This window comes from Thalia democratica, chromosome 4, assembly GCF_965202585.1.
Source record: "Thalia democratica chromosome 4, ktThaDemo2.hap1.1, whole genome shotgun sequence".
Lineage (NCBI taxonomy): Eukaryota > Metazoa > Chordata > Thaliacea > Salpida > Salpidae > Thalia > Thalia democratica.
In genome coordinates this window covers 63737855-63761634 of record NC_139168.1, presented here as the reverse complement: position 1 = coordinate 63761634, position 23780 = coordinate 63737855, and the positions used below count along the sequence as shown (strand labels likewise).

General features: G+C 25.6%; 1 protein-coding gene across 1 annotated transcript; it reads left to right on the top strand.

Annotated features, from left to right (window-relative positions):
- The first annotated feature begins 1751 nt into the window (after positions 1 to 1751).
- On the top strand, positions 1752 to 18762 carry LOC145834303 (putative FERM domain-containing protein FRMD8P1). The gene is made up of 9 exons (XM_082941699.1): positions 1752 to 1942; positions 3286 to 3387; positions 4331 to 4450; positions 6966 to 7050; positions 8986 to 9174; positions 13535 to 13667; positions 14224 to 14427; positions 15627 to 15849; positions 17773 to 18762. The coding sequence occupies exons 1-9, from the start codon at positions 1765 to 1767 to the stop codon at positions 17901 to 17903; spliced, it is 1365 nt and encodes a 454-aa protein (XP_082797825.1). The 5' UTR covers positions 1752 to 1764; the 3' UTR covers positions 17904 to 18762.
- Positions 18763 to 23780: the final 5018 nt, after the last annotated feature.

Below are 23780 nucleotides of genomic sequence, written 5' to 3'. Positions count from 1 at the left end.
GAAAAGACACTAAGGTCTACAGTTAGTAATAAATTCTATTTAATTAAACCTGATATTAAGCAAATATCAAAATAACAAATATCAATACATAAAATAATGAATATCAAAATACCTGCGGACCTTTTGTACTCATAACCAAAATAACCAAACTTAATTTTCTATTAAGAAGGAAGGGACAATAAAATTTGTACCTTAAAAATCTTGAAAGAGTAATAAAAAACTTAAAAATGAATAAATAAATCTGTTATCACCATATACATAGTTTTGAAAGTAAAATTTAGGTTTAACCCAGTAGTTTTTTATATAAAAGCTATAAAATGTTTTAATTACTTAAATAAAAATAATCTTTGTTTATTATGAGTTACATAAATTTTGTAAAAAATAGAATGTTTTTTAGTACTATTAACTTTTTATAAGTTGTTTAGCAATCTATAATACTTGCATACATTTGAATAACTGAATTCCAGCACTGTCTGCGCTTACATTTAAACAAACCTTGAATGTATCCTATCTTGTAATAATCACTGGCCATATATCTTAACCCATCCCTTGTTCATATTAATTAAGGTGAATGTATAACACCTGCATTACTGAATGAGCTAGACATGCTCAGTTTTGGGAAGGAGACAATGTTTATTGGTTCATCCTGTGTTTAATCAGAAACCTAATGACAACCATTTTACTTTTGAACAAGATTGTTATTGAAGAATAACTTTAAAGTTAACTTAAAAAAAAATTAGGAGATTTAGTTAATTAAATAATAATAAACAGTCTTTAAAATCATTAATATGAAATAAAATAGCACAATATGATTGAGCAAAATGACTTAACATATCGTTTTAAATAAAACAAATTTAAAAACTGTTTAATTTACTGAAGCTATATAACTTAAGCTGAGTTTTGTTATAGTTTCAATAAAGGACATAGGATTGGACGACTTTTATTTTTCACAAAAAATAACATTGGCTCTTATTTAAAAGCTTTTTAAGTAAAAACTACGAGCCAGTTTTTATAGAATTAATAAGCCGTATAACTTTTGAGATATTGTAATCTTTGTAAAAAGTTTTGGATACAAGCTATGAACCTCAAAATTTTCTGGGTTAATTTATTGAAAATTAGAAAAATCATTATAGATATATCTTCTCATTCATTTTTTGAGCTAGAGACCTCAAACTTTCAGGAAGTGTTCCTTTTATAATTTAAAAGACTTTAAATGTTGCAATTTAAGAAATATTAAAAATTTAGAATTTAGATAAAAAAACAAAACAAAAAGTATTTATTTCAGATAAAATTTTTATTTTTTAAAATTAAAAAATTTCTTGCATAAAATATATTTTAGATTTAATAATGGACTTCCTGTAAAAACTTGAAGAAGATTGTTTAAATAATAAATGATAAGATATATTTTTAATGAAAAAGTCTTTTTCTGTTTTTGGTTTGCACCATCCATTAGGAACCTAGTGAGCGCACCAACTTTGATTGCTAATATCTGAATGTTAATTTAATTATTTTTAAGAGTTAAATATTTCTGATAGCTCACATAAAGCTCTACAAAATAAAGTTCAACTTATAAAAATTAAGGTGGATCTCCCCTATGCCCTTAACATAACTAAAATATCTACTTATTTACATTGTGGATATAAGTTTTTGAGTTGTACTTAATACAGCTTCATGTTATTTGTTGTTAATTAACAAATAAATATTTTTTATTTTTTATTATAATTTACTCTTTTTTACAGTATATTGTTAACAATACATTAAAACATGACAATAGAAGTGATCATATATTTATGTGATAACTCAAGCAAGAAGTTTCTGTTGGAAAATGGGAGAAGCTTGACCACTGTGCAGTTTTTTGAGCTAATGCTGACTGCTTTGGATTTAAAAGATAAACAACTTGCCACCAAGTGCTTTTCATTGTGGCTGAAATCTCCATTACTGGGTAAGTTTCTTAGTATTACACATTGTTGTAATCAAAAGTATGTCAATTATAATAAGTTCTGTAAGATTGTATTTTCCTTTCTGTAAATTTAGTAGACTTATTAATGATGTTTATTAGTTTTTAAGTTCATTATTGGCTAACTTATAACTTTTAAGTGCCTGACTATTTTTTTTCTTGCTTCTAAAGTTAATAACCATGCTGTAAACACCATGTAAAAAAATAATAGTACATACTTTGAGTTTTAAATCTTGTAAGTTTTTTTATTCTTAATTTGAACAAGTAAAAAACTATAAGTTGTCATACCTATTTATATATGTAAGCAAAGTAATTTCCAAGTATAAATATTTCTATGCACGCATATGCTAGACAAAAAAATTATATAAGCAATCAGCTAGCTTTTGAAAGTAATTATTGTTTTTAAGATTTATAATCATGTTGTAAAGTAAACAAAAATAATTTTTTTATCCCAATTTATTTTAACTTTCAAATAAAAATTGAAGCTCTACCTACAAGTAATGTTTAAGGGCATAGGGGGGGGGGGGTAAACACCCTTTTTTGGTTTTTGATCTTATTTTATATAGTTTTTACTATAGTACAAAATGCTTTTTACAGATTAAAAAAATTCAAAATAATTTTTGAGATATAGCTGGTCAAATTCGGAGGCAACAATAGGATCCTTATGGGAAGCGCAAACTAAAACGGCAAAAATAGACTATTTCACTAAAAATCTATCTTCTCCTACGTTTTTTGAGATAACTACCTTAAATTTTCAGGAAATGTTCCTTGATATATTTAGAAAATTCTGTCGGAACAGAATAAATAAATAAAATAAATTTTTTATAAAAATTTTATATAAAAAATAAACAAAAAAATTTTAATTTTTATTTTTTTTGTTATAAAATTTTTGTTTTTTAATTTTTTTAAATTCTGTTCCGATAGAATTTTCTAAATATATCAAGAAACATTTACTGAAAATTTGAGGTAGTTATCTCAAAAAACGTAGGAGGAGATAGATTTTTAGTGATTTCTAGTTATTTTCTGTTTTAGTTTGTGCCTCCCATAAGGATCCTATTGTTGCTTCCGACTATGCCCTTAAATAGTCTGACAAGTTTCTAAAAAAATAAAGTAAGATTTTTTTTTTAATTTCATTGTATGCAAACATTTAGCTCTACTTAGCTATGGTATTATAGTAAAACAAAAAAAAAGCAATATTAGAAAAGCATTTTGTCAGAAATAACTCTTTAAAATTTCACTAGTTTTTCTTTATTGTAATTAATTTAAACCTTCAAATAATATCTTGAACATTATGAGAGATAAAATATTATCTAATTATTTGATTGTAGATGTCCAACTAAAACCTCAGCATGTTCCCTTCAGAATTTTGCAAGAATGGCCGCACTTTGTCCATAAATACTCTATGGCAAGTGAAATGGAAAAAAGTGCAGGTAATATGATGCAGTTTCTAGTATTTTACGTACTAAGTTAGGCTATTTTTACGAATTATTTTGTTTACCTGATTTTTTAAATTTGTATTAGAATTTTCAAAATCATTTACTGTCTTATAATAAAAAAAATTCTACTTGTACAAGTCACTTGTAAACTATGGACTTTTAAAGACTGTCTTTTATTTTTTTAAACTTTGTCGCTTATACATAGATTTTACAATACGAAATATTATGTTTTATCACTATTATAAAAAAAAAAATTGGGGGTATTCATCATTATTTAAGGTAATAAAATTAACTTTTTTTTGTCTCTGGATGTTCTAAGTTATTCATAATTTCAAAACTTGTTAGCAATAAAATTTTGTAAATAATTTTTTTTGTCAACTTTAAAACACTTAAAAATAAGATTAATATCTAGAGTAAGCCTTTATATTTGGTATTTTAGAAAATAAATTAAAGTTTAAGTATGACGTTAATTTGAAAGCTTTTTTTTATTAGTAGGAGTATAATTATTAAGTACTATTGTAGAAACAACATGTAAAGTAACCTAATTGTTTACATTGTGTTTATTTTTTATTTTTGTAAGTTTATTGCTAACTATTATTTTCAATTTATATATTTATATAAAATTTTGTGTAGATAATGTAAAAACTTAATTTAAATTTTTTCATGTACTTACAAACAGTATTTTAAATGCTGAAGAAAACTTCGTTATGATATTAAATTCAAATAGTATTGTTTAAATTAGTTATAGTTGTAAAAATTGAAATTGTAACTTAAATAAACTGTCAAACAAAAAAGTTGAGTTTTTAATGATTGTTTGCATTTAAAGGTTGTTTACTTTCTGTCCTTCAAATAAAAAATAGAAAATGGTGTTTATCATTTCATTAGTAAAAGTTTTTCAATGTTTTTGATCACATTTGTGATGCCAATTTTTTTTCAGATGAACCAATATTAATCTTCAGAAGAAATGCATTTCTCACAAGGAAAGAAGAAATGAACATCAATGACCATTCAGTTCTGCACTTACTGCAAATTGAGGCTAAATTCAACATACAACAAGGTATTTTGTTTAAGAAAAGCAGACTTTAAGTTAAATTTATTTTTTTGGTGAACTAATCAACTTTGAAAATTTTATATTTTTAAGCTTTTACAACTTAAATTTCATTCCTCAATATTTTTTTTAATGGTAGATAGAACTAAATTTTATTTTAAACTTTGTATTTATAAAAAGTACACTATTCAAAAGTTTTTTGTATGGTTGTGATATATTTATCATTTATAATAATTACTTTTATTTAAAGTTCTAATTTTTTTTTTAAGTCTAGCTGATTTTAAATCTAAAGAGCAATAAAAAACAATTATGTTTAATATAACTACCACCATGAGACTACCACCATTGTTATCTAAGAATAATTCTAATTCGTTAAAGTATTTTAAATATGCTTATATAAATACTAAGAATTTAAAAAAGGTCGTTGATGACTGAAACTAATTACTATTTGAGCTTTTCTTTCCACTTCTAACTACTTTATTTAACGTAGTTTTATTTAGTTTTGAAATACCACAAAAAGTATTAATTACAAATTTGTCTTTCAAATAAAAAGTAACTATATTTAACAAGTTGGAAGTTTTTGTGACTCAAATAAAGTTTTTGAGAGATAATATTTTAAAATATTTGAACTTAGATTTCTCCTTTTTCAACTAAAAATTTAAACTTACGATTCTAGTGATATTATTACTTCTTGGTTTGGAATCTTTTTTAGGAGCATGTGAAAATTTATTATACTCTAAAACTTGAGACAGCTTACAAATTTCTAATACAATTTTTAATCTTTGATTTAGTCTTAAAATGTTTGTTTTTTAATTTAAACAGTTTTTTTTAATAAGTTGCTATCTAAAAAATTATAAAGGAGTAGATTATTTCTTTTAAAAGAAAGGTGTTTTTGAACTAAATGAAGATAACTCACATAAGGTAATGTTGCTTTATTAAGCTATTCCTCTAGCAGGGTTTGTGCGTGTCAGGCTAAATCAGTCTAAATCAGTTTTTTTGAAAAAAATTGAAAAACGTCAGGCTAAATCAGTTTTTTTATTTAAAATTTTGAGAATCTCAGTTCAGATACTTGAAAATTTTGTGATAAAAAAAAATTAAGAAATTATTTTAAGATCAAATTGAAATGTGAATATATTTCTAAATAAAGATTTAGTTATTAAAGACAAAATTAGTGAGTATTAAAAAAAAAATGCTTAAAACCTTTTGTTGAATCTTAAAAAAAATTCTAATCTTTTAAGAATAAAATTTTATTAAGAATCTTCATTATTTTGTTTTGAGTAGATTATATACGTCATAATTAGGAAAATTTGTAAAAAAAAAAGCAGTTTAAACATTACAGTTTAGTTCAACAACTTAGCTGTTTTTTTGAATTTGTTTACATCAGCTATGTTTTTCAGAGCTTAGTTGGTTGAACTGTTTCAATTTACATAATTTAAAGGCTTTATACCAAATACTTTTAAGATTAAAACTGTTAACAGTTTATTCATATATTTTACTGTTTGTTTAAAGTTATTAGAGGTATTCACAACACTAAGATTAGCTTTAAGATATAAGTACTAAGTTTTGTGGGAGTACACAATTAAGGTTCAATTCATTTTTGTTTACAAGAACAAAATATTAATTTTTTCAAATTTAAATGTAAGCTTTTTAAATCTGATATGACATCAACAATCACTGTATTTATTTAGAGTTTAAGATTTATAATTATGTATCAATTTTAAGTATTAGTCAAAATACTATAATAAACATTTTTTACTTATTTTATACTCGTGTAAGCGTTTCATTTTAAATTTTAATAAAACACGACAATGCACGTCATTTTATTATAAATCTTCTGGTTATAATGTTTTTACTTAGTGCTTAATTAAATTGAACAATTGTATTTAGTAATATATATTAAATTTGTAAATTACTGATAGATTAGATATAACACTTGTTTTAAAACTTATCACTGAATTTGTTATGTTAATGGCATAGGGGGGGGGGGGGGGGGTTAATCACCTTTTTCACAATTTAGTCTTATTTATTGAGTTGTAACTAAGCTATGAGTTGCTCAATGCAGATTTTTGAAGTTCAAAATATTTTTGAGATAAAGCTGGTTGAAGTCGGAGACTACAATAATACTAATCAAGACCCCCAATACCAAAAATGATTTCTAAAAAAGATTTTTCTTACTTTGAAATAGTTTCAGGCTAAATGAAAAAAAAAACTCTCCCACGAACCCTGTCTAGTAATAACTAGTTTTGTGTGTAATTGTTAGTAGATAGTTGAAAAAAATAGTTCATGTTTATATTGTAGATTTTTTAATTTTTGCAACACTAATCTGTGTAATGCTTTAGTTTCATTGTATGAAATAAAACCTGTGTATGATTTTTTTTACTGTTTTCTAAATATTTCTATCTTTTATATAAAATGTCATTGTTTTATTATTTTACACTGTTGTCTCGTTACAAAATAAATATTACTGAATTTCAAATGTTTTTTTTTCAAATTTTAGTAGATTTACTTTTATACTGTGACACAGGAGTTTATCCTTGTGACGATGAAGATTTACAGCAGTTAGGAGAACTAGTTTGCCACAATGCAAGAAACACAGAAGCTAAAGTCAGGTAAGAACTTTTGTGACGTCATATTTGTATTTAAGTGGTATTTTTTTTCTATCATTTTTCATAATTGTGCAATATTCATGTTGTTTATTTTTAATTCATGAAAGTGTTTTTATTGAAAACAAAGCTTAATTTGACTTGTAATTATTTCTTTACATTATATATTTTTTTAGGTTTTTATATAATAAAGCACTTTAAAGTTTAAAACTTAGTTGTTTGCATAAAATATTTAATAAATTATATAAACATTGAGTTATATTCATGTTGTTTATTTTTAATTCATGAAAGTGTTTTTATTGAAAACAAAGCTTAATTTGATTTGTAATTATTTCTTTACACTATATATTTTTTTAAATTTTTATATAATAAAGCACTTTAAAGTTTGAAACTTAGTCGTTTGTATAAAATATTTTATCATGTCTCAAGCAACTATTTTTGAAGTTTTTATAAAACTGCAACATGTGAATTTATTAAGGCCATAGGGGGGGGGGGGTAGAAGCCATTTTTTGACCAAAAATAACATATAGACTTATATTATAGTAAATTTCATAAACTTTCAGATGCTTTTTTTAGATTTTAAAAATATTAAGTAACTTTTTTTTTATGACCGGTTATGTAAAGGGTTGTCTTAATAAAGGGTATATAAAGGGTCACTTTAAAGCCGTTTTTCTCGAGTTTTTAAAAACGGGCTTTAAAATCTATCTTCTCCTTCATTTTTCAAGCAATCTTCTTCAAATTTTCAGGAAATGTTCCTTACATTATGAGAAAAAAACGTTGTTTGTGAATTTTAATAATTTTAAAAAATAAAAATTTTATGACAAAAAAAAAAAAAAAAAAGTGATTTTTTATCAAAAATTTTTTTTTTTTTGAAAAAAAAGGTATTTTTACTTGAAATTTTTTAAAGTCACAAATAACGTTTTTTTTTTATTGTATAAAGAATAGACTGTGAAAGTTTGAAGAAGATTGCTTAAAAAATGAAGGAGGAGATAGATTTTGAATGCATTAGTCTTTTTTCGCCGTTTTAGTTTTTCCTTCCCCATAAGGAACCTGTTATGCGGCCCGACTTTGGCCGGTCATATCTCAAAAACTAATTCGAATTTTTAAAAACGGTAAAAAGCAACTTGAAGCTTAGTAAAAACTCTATAAAATAAGATCAACTTGTAAAAAACATGGCCTACCCCCCCCCCCCCCCCCTATGGCCTTAAGTTACTTCAAAAGTCAGCAGATATCGCTAAAAACTTCACTTTTTACTTGATAATTTGCAAGAGTGACTTTAAATTGTAAAATGTTTCATAAAAAACTTAGGCAAATATTTGAATGAAAGCCAAAAATTCTGTTTATTTGAACTAACTATATTTAAAACAACGTTTTTATGTTATAGTTTACTTTTTTAAATTAAAGAGCAAACAATTTCTTTTCTTTACAAAATATATTTTAAAGTTTTGTTTCTGTATTAAATAAACGACAAGAAAGTTACTTTGACTATTAAGAATTTAAGTTGATGTCAACAAAACAATGGAATAATGTTTTAAATAAAGTTTTTTCTCAAGTTTTAATTATTAATTCTTTTTATGTTAAAAGAAAACTTTTACTTACTTAAAGCCAGAAGACCGCAATACTTATATTAGAAAGCAACTTAAAAAGTTTCAATGGACATTTTAAAAATAATATGCTTTTAATGAAATTTTGTTGTATTTAAGAACTAATGAATATTTCAAAGCTCCTTGAAACACGTTTTAAGATTATTTTATAAACCAAAACAGATTGCTTTAGTTTGTCAGTTAATAAAAAAAAACGCTAATATATATTATTGATTTTTTACGACTTAAATATTTTCATGCATTCAAAATTCATTATGTTTTGTTTTATTTCAGATTTGGTCATTCTTGTATTTTTTTCGTTAATAAAACTTAACCATGAAAGATATTTATTTGACAGGGAGAATTTAGCCGGCTTGCTACCGACCGAAGCCAAGTTCAAAAAGAGAACTTCCCTGTTCAAGCGGCAGCCTTCGGTGGAAGAGAAGATTGTGAAGAATTTGACTGTTACGTCACAGCAGAAAACGAGCACCGTTGAAAACCCGTTGCTGGAGTTCATGAAAATATGCTGGCAGCTGCCTTATTACGGGTTAGCAGTTAATTGGGATTTTTTCAAATGCTTTGTAAAGTTACGGTTTCTTTTTTTTCCAGTGTGCGTACAATGAAAGTTTTATCTAGTAAGTAATTTTATCGTGTTTTAATAAATGGATTAAAGATTTGTTGATTATTTTTTGAAGCATCCTAACCGTTGCACAGCATATAGTTGGCCGTAATTGTTTACTGATATTTTTTTTTTTTAGTTTTCATTTATAAACACTTCAAAAGGATATAAAAATGCTTTAACTATATTTATTTACTGTAAACTAATTTGAGTGTTTAATTTATTACAAGCAGTTTAGCATAAAAAAGCCTTACATATAAACTGCTTATTTATAAACTCTTAAGTTAGAACTGCATACATAAATAAAACTAGTATTGTCTAAACAACAAAGTATAGTTTACAAAATATGTATATAAATTGAAATGTTATCAGAAATATAAGTTAAAGTAAATTTTAGAAAAGTTATACTTCCGATTTTTATTAATGAAAATATTCTCACAGCTTTTTTAATTGCGTCACACATTTTAGACCGTGTTTTAAAATTTAAGTACGTTTGAACGGTTCGGCTGCAGTTGTAAGGTTTTAGATTTTTTTTCACACATAACATTATGCAAATGTGGTAAATTAATAATACAGCATACTATTAAGAACATCTATACCAGGGGCGTGTCTAGAATTTTTTCAAAGGGGGTTCACAATTTTTTAGTTCTTAATTTCCCGCTTAAGTACGCATTTCTTAGGTGTGCACTGCCAGTTAAGTACGCAATATTTAGCCGAAAAAGTGTTTGTTTAAAATGTTTTTTTTGCTTAGAAATAAGAAAAAAACATATAAGTAGTAATGGGAAAATATTATACATTTTTATTTAATATACTGTACTAAACTTGGACAAATTAAAACTAAAAGAGCCGGAAAAGTTATATTTATAATAAAAATTTTTTTTAAAGTAATTTAAACTATAAATATTTAAATTTTACTAAAAAAAATGGTTAATTAAATAGGATGATGTCGCACCAATATCAAGCTGAATTTATATTAAATTCATTGTTGCTTTTTTACCATAATTATAGGCCTAAAAACTTATATTTTATACATACTTAAATAAAACTTATTTATTATAAACCAATAAAACTTAAATATTTAACTCCTTTTTAATTTGAAACAAAGCAAATGATACATAACTTATATACATTACTATACTGTAAAATAAAATCAATTAAGTTTTTAGTTTATAACAAATGAATTTAATTCTAACTATGTATTTATATAGCTTGTTTAAAACGAAGTATAATTTTAGATCAAACATACATGCCTACAAGCCTAAAATCATAATTCAAAAAGATATTAAACACAATATAATTTCAGCTTGATATTGGTGCGACATCATCCTAGGTAATTACCAAAAAATGTTTAGACTTTTACAACTAAATTTAAAAATCTTTAAATTATAACTAAATGTTAGCCTGATGGTGCAGGAATTCTAATAATGATTTTGAAATCTCTCTGAATTAAAAATTTTAAAAAATCGAGAACAAAATTTGTGGCTAACACATATACAAAAATAAAAAAACTTAAATAAAAAATATTAAAATAGCAATAAACGATAAACGAATAAATTAGTAGGTCAAAAGATAATTTTGAAAACTCTATAAATTGAACTTTTCACGGTTTAAACCCAGTTGGTTGACACATAAACAAAAAATATAAATTTTAAAGTACAAAAACTTCACACAACATTATTATATACAACCAAATAAGTAAAATAAAATTTAGTGATTGTATTGGACATTTTTTAAGTAAAATTGTACTTACTAGTTCAAAAACAATACTGTATTAAAAGTTATTTACACTAATTAACAATTTTTAGTGAAAACTAAGAGCATCATAGTAAAAAGTTTCCTAGATAGAAAATGCTACTTTATAACTTTTACCTATTATGACGTCACAATTGAAATTTTATTTAAAATCTATATCAGCTGGGCAAAAAAGAGCATTTTTTATTAAGGAAACTTTTTTATCTTTCAGTGTTATAAATTCAACATTCATTATTCAAAGTTTATCAAATAAGCAAAACAAAGTTAATAAACCACGTTTTTAATGATATTCTAAAATTTTTATTATTTTTCTTTTTTTTCATGGGGTTCACAGGAAACAGGAAACCAGTCAAAACACGCCCCTGATCTATACCCTTAACCTTAATCAACCTTACCCAAAAATTTTAATCTACACCCCTATCCCTAACCTACTTTACCCAAATCTATAAAAAATAAACCAGTTTTTTTTATTACTTAAACTTTAGGATGAAAATAAGTAAAATATTAGCCAATCAGAAGCGACCTTAGAACTGCAGCCGACGCCATTTGAACAACCAAAACATTATCATCTAAGTTGATTTTATTATGTAACAACATGCTATTTTATATTAATTTTCTATAAGTATTGATTTTGAATAACACAAATATTCTTTAACTATGGTAATTTTTGTACATTTAAGATAAAACAAATTTTTTATCTTAGCTTAATGCCATTATCTTAGACATATTTTTTTGTTTAATGTATTTGTTAAACGATATTGATTATTTTTTTCCAATTAGAAAGCAATATTTTAGTTCTATCGAACTTTGTAATATAATTTTTTGAAAAGAATTTTTTGTTGAAGAGTAATTAAAAATTGATATCTTGTTCACCCATTTGTTACAAAATATTTTAATTTTAAGTTAGTAATGGAATCAAGTATATTAATAAAAGGTAATTTTATTTTTGTCTTTTATATATGATTGTTGATAATAATTCTGACAAAAATTTACAATAAAGTTTAATGAACATAATTAAAAAAATTTAATACTTTTATGAAAAGTTTAAATTTATGTTATTTTAAAAAATAGACATAACAATTATAGACCTTAATAAAGTTATATGTAGTTGCCTAATAATATATAGTATTCATTTTTTTCTACAACTTAAATTTAGATATTTCAAATATTTTAGTTTTATAAGAAACGCGTTTTCGATATATCTAAAAAAAAACTGTTTTATAAATATCTAGATATTTTTTAAAAGATAATTTATATCTGTGTAATAGGCAATATGAATATAGAAGTGGTGCGATACTGTATTTTAAGTAATCTTTTTACTATAAAAGCTAAGTATAAGTGACATTTTAAAAACCTTCAGTATAATTAAATTTGAAGCATATAATGCAATTTAAATTTATATTGTTTTTATTGAATCGACTTAATATAGACCTTAATAAAGTTATATGTAGTTGCCTAATAATATATATAGTGTTCATTTTTTTGTACAACTTAAATTTAAATATTTAAAATATTTAAGTTTTATAAGGAACGCGTTTTCGAAGTAACTTAAAAAAAAATAATTTATAAATATTTAGAAATTTTTTTAAACAAAATGTGTTATAGGCAATATGAATATAGAAGTGGTGCGATACTGCATTTTAAGTAATCTGTTTACTATAAAAGCTAAGTATAAGTGACATTTTAAAAACCTTCAGTATAATTAAATTTGAAGCTTATAATGCAATTTAAATTTACTTATAAGTTATGCCAAAAAGCTAATCATTTAACAGTTTGTAAGATAATTTTACTCTTATAACATGTGAGAAATTTATAAAAAATTACAAGATATATAATTTTCTGTTACTTTCATTTGTTATTCGCAAAAAATTCAAGTTTTTTAAATTAGTTGATTTTTTTTTATCGTTTTGGTCAATGTTTTGTGATACTTTAAATTAAATTTGTTTATTGAATATAGAATTAAACCTTTAGACCTAAGTAAAAATTGTTGTAGTATGAGTGTTAGAAAATTTACTTTAAAAAATACTTTTACGAAACGTTTTTAGAAGTTTGAAAAATCCATACATACAAGATCTTATAAGAAGTGTATTGTTTAATTTTAGTTTTATTTAAAGTGCTCCATACTTTTTAAAAATAGCAGAGTAACATATATTTAGTAAATACAAAAGCACAAAGTCTGGAGAAATTGTAAAATCAATGTTTGTTTTATACTAAATGTATGAAGAATTTGGTGTACTAACAATTCCCACCCGCGCACAATTCCCATTAATTTTTTTTTAAATTATTTTTATTTATTAATTTGTAATAATTGTTTATTATGTATTTATTTTTGATTTATTGACACTATCACTGTTACCCCTGACCCTTGGTCGGTAAGCGGTTTTTGGATTTGGTGGGGTGAAAATTGGGCGGGTTGGAACCGATTGGTTCCCATATAGTAAATAAAAAATCATCATAATTGCAACAGTTGTTTCATATTCATAGATTTTAGAAAGTTTATCGCACAAAAATGCTTTACCACACAAACTGTCAACAGGAGCGTGATATTTCACGGCATAGTGGAGAAGCAGAAATCGAGCAACATATTCCACGCGGCCAACTCCGTGCAAATCGAAGTTTACGTCGGAATCAACACCGAGGGAGTGTACGTGATCGACGCTGGAGAAAAAGTTTGTAGTTAAAGTAGTTTGGTTCACTTTTATGCCTACAGTTTTCAAATAGAGTGACTGACAAATGTATTGTTTCCGTATTCATTAGATAGTTTTTTTTAAAAGTTATTATTAGTAACTAGTCAAATGTAAATTAGTTAAGTAAATAGTCAATCTATAATTTTTCTGTTCAAAAAAAAATTAAACGATTTAATTTGAAGAATTTTAAACCCTTTTAAAGTATATAAAACGTTTTTATTGCATCCTAAGAACTTTAGTTTATTTTAAACTCAATGGTTACTGAAAAAATTAATTATTTATAAATTAGATTATAGCAAGTTTAGTTTAAAAAGGCATAAAATAAATGTATAATGATTGTTTCAGGATTTCTAGCATTTTCAAAAACTATTTTTAAATTAAAAAAACGTTACAATAGTATTTTTATTGATAGTTTTTTCTGTTTTATTTTTTTTTTCACGTTTAATGTTTAACCTACTTAAAATTTGTTCATTAAACTAAAGCATATTACAAATCTACAACTTCAACATTTTTAAATTTCCCAACTTCATTCTCAAAGCACGTTCTGGTCGGGCTGAAGTACAACGAGTTCAACTGGGAAATCACCAAGCCGGAGGACCAGGCGAAGAACCAAGCCAATATCGAATCGGGGAAATTCCCCCAACACGAGAGCATGCCCAGCTTGTTCCTGGAGTTCCACGATCGAAACGCGAGCAGCGTGCACGAGAACGACAGCAGCTTGCTGCAGATTATTTCCAAAGAAGTTTGTTTTGTCGTTGTTTTACATTAGTAGAGGTTCTGTATCATTATAGTTGCAAAAAAAAAAGGGTCTTAATTACGATAAGGTGGTCAAAATTGATGGATTCACGAAAAATCGTAGAGTTTTTGTAATTTTGGGACAGCTTTTGAGTATTCTAGAAACTTTAAGTTTTTTTATTACTTCAAATTATTATGAATTTTTAACTTAAAGAAATATAATTGCAGTTTTCAAAATTTTGTATAGTATTTTTCATGAGATTATGAACTTTCTAACGTTATAACCGTAGTTGGTTTTAAAAAGATTGTCTTATTTTGAAATTTTTTTCTGAACTACTTAGATAGATGGTTTTAAAGCAAATCAGAACTTGAAAAAAATGTTGAAACAAATTTGGTGAGATCAATGGTTTCTCTAATCAAGATAGACAAAAAAGTTAGAAATATTTCTTCTCAGTAGATAAACACCCTTTCTAATTTCCTTGAGTTTAATCTTCACTAAACATTTTTTTACATTCAGGAATAATTACTAAAGTTAACTTTTTATAAAAATAAACATTAATTTTGAAAGTTTTTTTCTCAAATTTTTGTTTTCAATATTTTTAAACTTTCTGAACCTATCAAATATTGAATGTAATTCTAAATTAAACATGTATCATACTAGCTTGTTGAACACTGTTCATTAAAAGTACTTTTACTAAACTTTTTTCGTCTCATTTATTGAATAGATAAAATATAGGCTTCAAAATTAACTCAAAATTCTACGTAAACAGCCTCTTTTTGCCACTCAAATTATAAGGCTTAAAAAATCTAATGACAAGAACTTGATAAAAAATTATACAGGTTGCAGTCGAAAAAAAGTTTTATAGAACTACAATATTATTTTGTAATTAATAATTATTAAAAAAACTATTTCGATCTTAAACTTAAGTTTAAGATAAAAAACATAAGAAATCTTGTATTTAAACAAATACGGAACAAAGTTAGAAATCCATTGAGAAAATTCAGAAAGCTCAAGACAGATTTTCAAACTTACTTTCAACTAAAACTATAAATTTTATGTTAAGTTGAAACGAAAAGCCAATATTAAACTAGCGTAGAATCTAGTTGTCATTATTTGTTTTAAATATAAAGTGTTCGATTTTGTTGCACAGCTGTCCATTATCTTTTTATGGCGTTCAAACATAAAGCTAATAAAAAAACTTTCAGGCGCCCATGATGAACTCGATGATTGAAACTTGCATGTCCATATTCAACCAGAACGACCAGCAGGACGGCCAAGCCGCCCCTCGGGACGAACAGCAGGCCACTTCGAGCAACGTTGGACCGGACCACCACAAAAAGTCCACTCTGGTGCGGCCCCTCTTCCTCAGGCAGGGCTCGGTGACCACCAACAGGACTGACAAGCTCTCCCTGGTCGCCCTTCCCAGTGGTGAGCTGTTTTCAAATTATTTTTCAACTTTCTGATATTTACGACCATAGTCTCAGTTTGAGTTGAAAGAAACGTGATGAATATTTAAGGAATTAAATTTTAAGAGTTTTTTAGCAAGTTGTAGCCTATTTTGACTTAGAGTTAAAGGTAAGTTTAACTGTATTTAAAAAAAAGAACTTTACAGAAGTGTTCAAAAAGTTGAGCTTTTATTAATGTTTTAGAAGTTATATAATTTTTACAAAGGGACAATGTCTTCTATTCGCTTATAACATAAATTTAACAAAAATCACTTTTAACTTAAAATGTCATTATAATTTGTGGTTTTCTAAAAAAAAGTTATTTTTTATACTATAGTTTTCTACATTGCAAATATTGAGCAGTTTTTAAGATAGGGTTTTAAAAGATGATAATTAATTGCTACACTAAATAGATTAGTTATTTTGTTCTTGTTGTTTTTAATTCCGCAATACTCATGGTTAGATTTCTAGTTTATACCAGTTTCCTACTACCAACAGTTCGGCAAGTTTTCTATGGAAATCATAGTTATCGCTATTTCAAACAAAATGAATTACACAAAAGTTTTTGTTTAAACTAATTTAGTTTTTAATATCCCATAATAATTAATTTTGTGACTTTATAGTGTCTCAAATGCAAAATTTTGCTAGTGAGATAAATTAAAAACATTTATTGGCTGCGCACTGTGCTTTAGATATTTATAAAGAAAAAATAATTGTTCAACTTTTCGGCAAAAGTATATTTGTTTTTAGTTTAAACTTGTACATCACTTTCGCATTTTAAACAGTCTGATTCCTTTTAAATGAATAAACATGAGAAATAATATTAATTTTTTACCTAAACTAAGTGGAAAACAGTATTTCAAAAATAAGCATTGATGACCACAAGCATAGAAAGCAACTAAGACCATAACTAAATTCAAAAACATGATAAATATAAGCATCTGCATTTTTTTTTTTCAATTTTACAGATAAATTAAACCAGAACAGCTTACAGTACGCAGCTTTGAACTTAAAAACTAACAAAAAAGTATTGATTTTAAGATAAAAAACAAATATTGATTAAATTGAATTTTGTTTTTGCTGCTTTTGCGAGCTTTTAAATTAAGTTTTAGTGATTTTTTTTCCTTGAATTAATTATCTGTTGCTTAAAAGGTAGTATGAAAATAAATAAATAAAATAATATAAGTTAAAAGATTACTTAATATAGTTGTTTTTATTTAATCTTTAAGTTAGTTTAAGTAGTATTTTATAAAAATTCAGTTTAAACTGTAGGTTTTATTGTTAAAAAACAATTCAGAGGTCTATACTTCATAGAAAGAGAACAAATATATTTATATTTTTCAAAAACTTTTCTGTACTTTCTTTGATTTTTACATTTTTTTAAATAGTTTCTAAATTAATTACTGTCAAGCTCTTTGAGCAAAACTTAGTAAACGTTTGAAAAATTAGAAATGTACAAATGTTTATGATCGATATATTAGATTTTTTTTTGTAACAGTATTGATGATTAATATCTTATATATTTACATTTACTTATAGCTGTAACTGAAGTTAATGTTCTAAGATTTTGCTTTTACTTGATCTATATCATTTGCACCAACTAGTTTATTAAGATTAAATTGAAAAAAAAGTAATTTATTTAAGCTAAATATATATGAGAAATTCATTAGAAATATGATCTTAGTGAATTATCGTTCAAGTTTCAAAAAATTTTCGTATAACTTTAAACAACCATAAATATTTTGTATTATATTTAACTTTTTACTAATAATTTTCTTAATAAACTTAAGTGTTTACTGTAATTAACAAATTACAATGTATTTGTGTTAATTATGACATTTTGACGTATTTCTTAACGTTTTCAAAAAATAAAAAATGTAAATAAAAAGAAACAAATTGCAAATAGATGACATGAATACATCAAATAGAGACTCGTCCGCGGTGAAAAAGAAGAGCCTCTTCAGAAGGATGACATCCGTCGGAGCCAAGAACTCAAACTCGAGTCTGGAAGACAACGCGTCGCCGCTGGTTGATTAGAAATTACTGTCGCGATTAAAAGCACGGTTGATAGTTAAACAAAAATTAAAATTTGTTACCATACAAAATTATAATTTGTTTATTAAGTGATACAGTGTCCAGTTAAACTAGATGAAAATAAGTTTGATGTCTACACAAAATACACACGAACTAAAATGCTAAGTGTATTTATTTAAGTTAGTTTATAGTGTCTCTTAACTTGTTGTTAAACTATAAAGTATGTGTTTAAAACTTGTCTAACTTAGCATAACAATTCCTACTGTGTTCTGTGCGTTCAAGAGCTGTATATTGTTTCTCAAACTAAAATTTTGAAACCTAAATTTAAAAAGTACCTTATGTTTTGCTATAATATATTTTTCATCTGGTAGCACAAATGAAGTTTGAATTGAATAAAAAAAAATCTGATTATTTCATTTAGAAGCTTTTAAACGTATGATGATAAGTATTTTCTTACAAAAAAAAAAGTACAGCGCACACAAACATTTAAGTTAACCGTTCTAAAGCTCATATTCTATTGATACAATATATGTAATTTATTGTTTAATTTGATTGTCTTCCTGTATCCCTTATATAGCAATAATTTAGTTGATAATCAATAATCATCTCGTTTTAGATATTTTAGTACTCAATTTTTCAATAGTTTTTACGTTTCAACATTTTGACCGTTTCATAAATTTTTTAAAAAGTTTACACCTAAAGGTGCTAGTTAAATATGTTTTTTTCACATTTTTTGTGTTACTACGTCCGCTTACTTCTTCAAAAGGCTTCAACGTGCTAACTTAGTTTTTATGCAATAACTTACTCCTCAACGTCCGAATAAAACTGCTCTAAATTGCAATTTTTTAATTATTGTTTTTGTTTCAATTTGTTTCGTTTTAAAAAGAGAGTTACACAAACATTTTTGTTATTTTTATAATTTTTAAAATTTTACTTAAAACTACACATCTGTATTCAAAATAAAGTTTTTTACAAAGTAGTTCTGATTGCTTGTTTTATTTTGGTAATAGGTTATACTTTTATTTTATTAAAGAAAAATTATATTGCTAAAGAGATTATTAAATTAAATAGTCTAGCAATTTTTTTTTTACTTAATTAGTAAAGTATTTAACTACTTTTAATTTCTACACCTATCACATTAATTTCAAGTATGTGGTTGAAATAAATTCTAAAAACATGTTAAGTTAGTGATTGATTTTGTTTAAAATTTTTAATTTCTAGTTTTAATTTCTATTAATATCAATAATGAATTGGTATAATATTCTATTAATAAAAATATAAATTAGTTAGAACATATAGAAATTATAAAAACATAATTATAAAAAACATTAGGTGTATATAATATATAAAACAAGACATTTCTTAAATAAAAAATCATTATGTCTAATCTTTAATTCTTTGTTTATGAGCAATATAGATATGGTTTGTTGCGCTGGGGAAGAGCAAATAAAAAGTGTATAAATGATATCAATGTTCTTGTAAACTTAGATGCATACATTATAAGAAATATGATGATAGTGTTAGAAAATTATAAACCCATAAAATAAATTAAATGTTGAAAGTCTGTATTTATACGAGTTAGGTACCTTTATGTTTAAATTTAACAATAATTTGTTACCAGCTAGCTTAGTGTTAATAGATACGAGGTCTTCTGAACAAATTATTTCCTACCTAGATTTAACAACAAGAGTGGTCACAAATTGCTAGCTTACCAAGGTAGTATATTACAGACTTAGCTACCATTATGTTTAAAAAATCTAAATAATTTTGGAAAGTTCCAGGATGAACATAAAAATTATTTATTAAATAGTGATTATCAAGGTCGTAAGTGATCATTTACTTTTGTTTAGGGAGTTAATAATAATTTTCGTCTATTGCACAAAAAAAATAGTTCGAAAGTTGGTTTGTTTGGTTACAATAACAGTAGTTCAGTCTAAATTGCAGCATTTTCTATCTGGTTATTCATTATGTTATTTATTAAGCTTACTATTTTGAACTAACTTCAGAATTTTTACAAACTTCTTTAAATATACATTTATTTATTTCTCTAGTATAAAAATTAAGCGATAGATAAATTTTAAAAAGAGAATTAAGTGTATAAATAAATGGTGAGCTGAGAATACTTATTTAAGTTAACTTTAAATCAATTAATCTGATTTTCTGAGGAAATCTAAAAAGATTTTAATTCTTTTATGTTTGCAAATATTATATAAGTTCTGGACAAGACGTTAAAAGGTATCCGTAGCGTGCGACTCGATAACCTAAAGTTTCTTTTTTGAGGACCAAATAATTTGAGCTTCTTTTTTTTGTCGTTCATTAAACTATAACATCATTTGTTTCTTTATAATAACATTTTTGGGCTTGAAAAGTATTCAGAAGAAAAAACGAATAAAACTTTAATAGAAGATTATTTTTAGTTGTTATTATTATTTATTGTTATTGCTTTATTTTTGTATTTTTATCATATTAAGTGCATAGTGTATAAATATTATAGTACTTATTTTTATATTAATGTTTATAAAAGTTAAATTAAGTTTATGTTCAAACTCACTTCTTTATAAAGTAATAAAGATTTTAAAATATTTTTTATTTATTCATTCAAATATTAACTTCTTTAAGTATTTCAATCAATTGAAAAAGAAAAGAAAATTTAAACTTCTAGCATAAAATACTGATAAAATTCAACGTGAAAGTAATTCAGCTTTTGACAATTTTACCTTATTTAAAAAGTTGTGACCTATTTTTCAAGTATTTTCATGTCTGCTATTAGTATTGTTTATCTCGTTTTATAAGTTATGATTTAGCTATTTTTCAAGTCTAGAAATGTTATTTACTTCTATGTTTATTCTTTTTAGTTTTAGGCGTAGACTATTTTTTTTTATCTTATTACACAAGTTTTTGAGTATGTTATTAATAAAACTTCTTTATTTAAACACATAACTTAGTTAACTTTCGTTTAGTTTTCTTTTATACTCTTTCATTTTATTGATTGTTTTATTTCTTAAGATTTAAAAGTTCAGATAAAAAAACATTTTTTAATTCGTAAGAAATTGTTTAAGTATTTGGCGTACGACTCGATAACCGAAAAGTTTTTCTGTACACCTGATCCTTAGACAAAACTTTTTGAGCGCTTTTTTATCGTTCAATAAACAATAAATATTATTAAAAAACTAATCTTTTATGTCGGTGAATTTTAGCTTAAAGCTAACTACTTAAAAAATAAAAATAATTTTGTTTACTTCTTTTAATTATTATTAACAAATATTTTTTTAACGATTTTCTATACAAAACATGCAGACACATTGAAACTTTATTAAATAACAGTTTAATCTAATTTCAAATGAAAAATATAACATCAGGAACTTAATGTAAAAGTACATTTTAAAAAACTAGTAAACATTAACGAATATCATGTGTTTAGAAATAACTTAGAAAGTTTTTTATCATAAGTCTTGTTGTAAAGAAAAGCAAATGTTGTTGTTTAAGTTAATAAAGTATATACATATATCAAAAATCTTTTCGAGCTTAAATAACAAAAAAATTCTTAAATTTAAAACTATTTTGAAACAGCTTTTTAAAATTCAAAAATTCCTATTATTTTAAATTAAACTTGATTCTTATATTTATTCAGTACCATTTTTTTAATAAAAGCAAACTTTGTGTTCACACTTATCAACAATATTCTATACAAAGCACGCGGAACAAGGGTGCCCATCATCAACAGAACGCTCATCACTCACGCTTTCCCAAACAGCTCCGTCATCGACCAGCGTTTCGTTTTCAGCGAAACTCAAAGCCCTGACTTCGCTGCAAACTTCGCAATCGTCGTTGTAGTAAGAGTTGGCCAAGTAAACTTTGCCGCCTTTGCAGCTCGTATATTCCATCATGTTCCTTCTGTTCGGCGGGGACAAGGGCAGTATGTTGGCGTTGAAGTAGAAAAGGTCGTGTTTCAAATCGAACACCAGCACGAATTTGCCGAAACCGAAAGTTTTCACGTCGTAGCAGGTGGTTCTGATGAACAGCTTTTCTCGCTTTTCGCTGTAAAACATCTTTTCAAAGCTCAACATTTGTATCTTGCCCAGCTTCAAGACGTCCCAGTCAAGCCTCACGTTTTCAGCAGACAGTTTTCGGTTTTTCAGGACACGAAACGATTTGACGCAAATTACTAGCAAGTAAGTGTTATCAAACGTGTTCGAATTGGTCCAACTTTCCGATGTGTCGTAGAAAACGTAAAGTTTATCGTCGTGGCAATGTGAAACGCGAACGTTTATTTTACTCAAGCTCTGCGATTGGGTTGTTGTTGCTAAACTAAAAGTCTTAGCTTTACAAACTTTCAAACAGCCTTCTTTCCTGCGAAACAACGACAAGTGTAAAACAAGTTCATCATTCTCTGTTGCCTGGCTAAAAATGTAACAATGTTTAGCGTAAGTACAAATTGATGACGTAGCACTCAATTTGTCAAGCGCAACCTCGTATGCGTTTCCTGACAAAAGATCGTACTGAAGCAAAACAGTGTTTGACAAGTCCTTTTCTGAAGCTGTGAAACAAAGCATGTTATCAAAGCAGTGTAGTGGGCCAAACTTTTGTAAATCATTTTTTAGTGTTTTAAGCGCGTGAACGGATTCAGAGATTCTCGATTTGACTTTCAAGCACCACGCCTTTGTTGTGCTCTTTTGCTGCAAGAAATAAAAACCCGAAACCGACGGGTTGCCACTTTCTTTGAAAATCAAAGCTGTCTCTTTAAACTCTTTATCCAAGTAAGAGCGTTTTGCAATGAGGTCTAACTGTGACTGCAGAGTATTTCGGTTTAGGTTGAGGGTGAAATGGTCAAGACAAAGTTGTTGCAGGCAGTCTATTTGTAAAAACACTGCAAGGTGATACGTTTCAAATATCGAGTTGATATCAAGGGTAATTGTGTCATTACTAACTAGTTGCATCACATTGTTAAAGACTTCTTCTGACTCCGGAAAGTAAGCATCGATAAAGTCAGATTTATAATCTCCGTAGCACTCTTTAAACATTGCTTTAAAATAACCAGATTTCTGAAGCAGCTTTTGCCTATCAACTATAGCTTTTAGATGTTCATTATGATAAAATACAAAAGTGTTTTCTTTTTGGCGAACTCTTAAAATCATTTTTTAAATGCAAACTCTGTGATAAATTAATAGTTAAGTTTGTTCGTGTGACTTATTAGAATATACTAAAGCTATTACGAAATACAATTTTTAAATTTTTAAGTGGTTTTTACAAAAGGTTTATGTTAATAAAAGTTAAGTTGAAACATTAGAAGAAAAATCTTATCATGTATTCAACTATGGCACAATTAAGTACACTTAGTTACCATAAACCAGATAAGATTCGTTCAAAAAATTAGCTTAATTTTGTTTTTACTCTAAAAGACAATGATTAAATGAGGATAAAAAGGAAAATAATAATTCATTTATTTAAGCTTATGTGTAAAAATTTTGCTGAAGTAAAAAAAACTTATTTAACTAAACTTTAATATATTATTTTAAATTACTTCTGTACCTTTTTTTTTTAGTATTATCTTATTTGTTCTAAATATATCTTTTTTACTAAATACAACAGTCAAAATAAACCAAAAAAATTAAAGATAAGTGATTTCCAACCTATTATTAAACTTTAAATTTCTACGCTTTATACCACAAACTAAGTAAAAACTAAAATTTACAGTTAGTTTTTTTAGAGATATCTAAAGTTTAAAACTAAAAACTGTTCATATTGAACTTTTACTGAAATTCCAGTAATTTCTAATAGAAATTTTAATCGTTAGCTTTTGTAGTTTAAAACTAAAAACTGTTCATATTGAACTTTTACTGAAATTCCAGTAATTTCTAATAGAAATTTTAATCGTTAGCT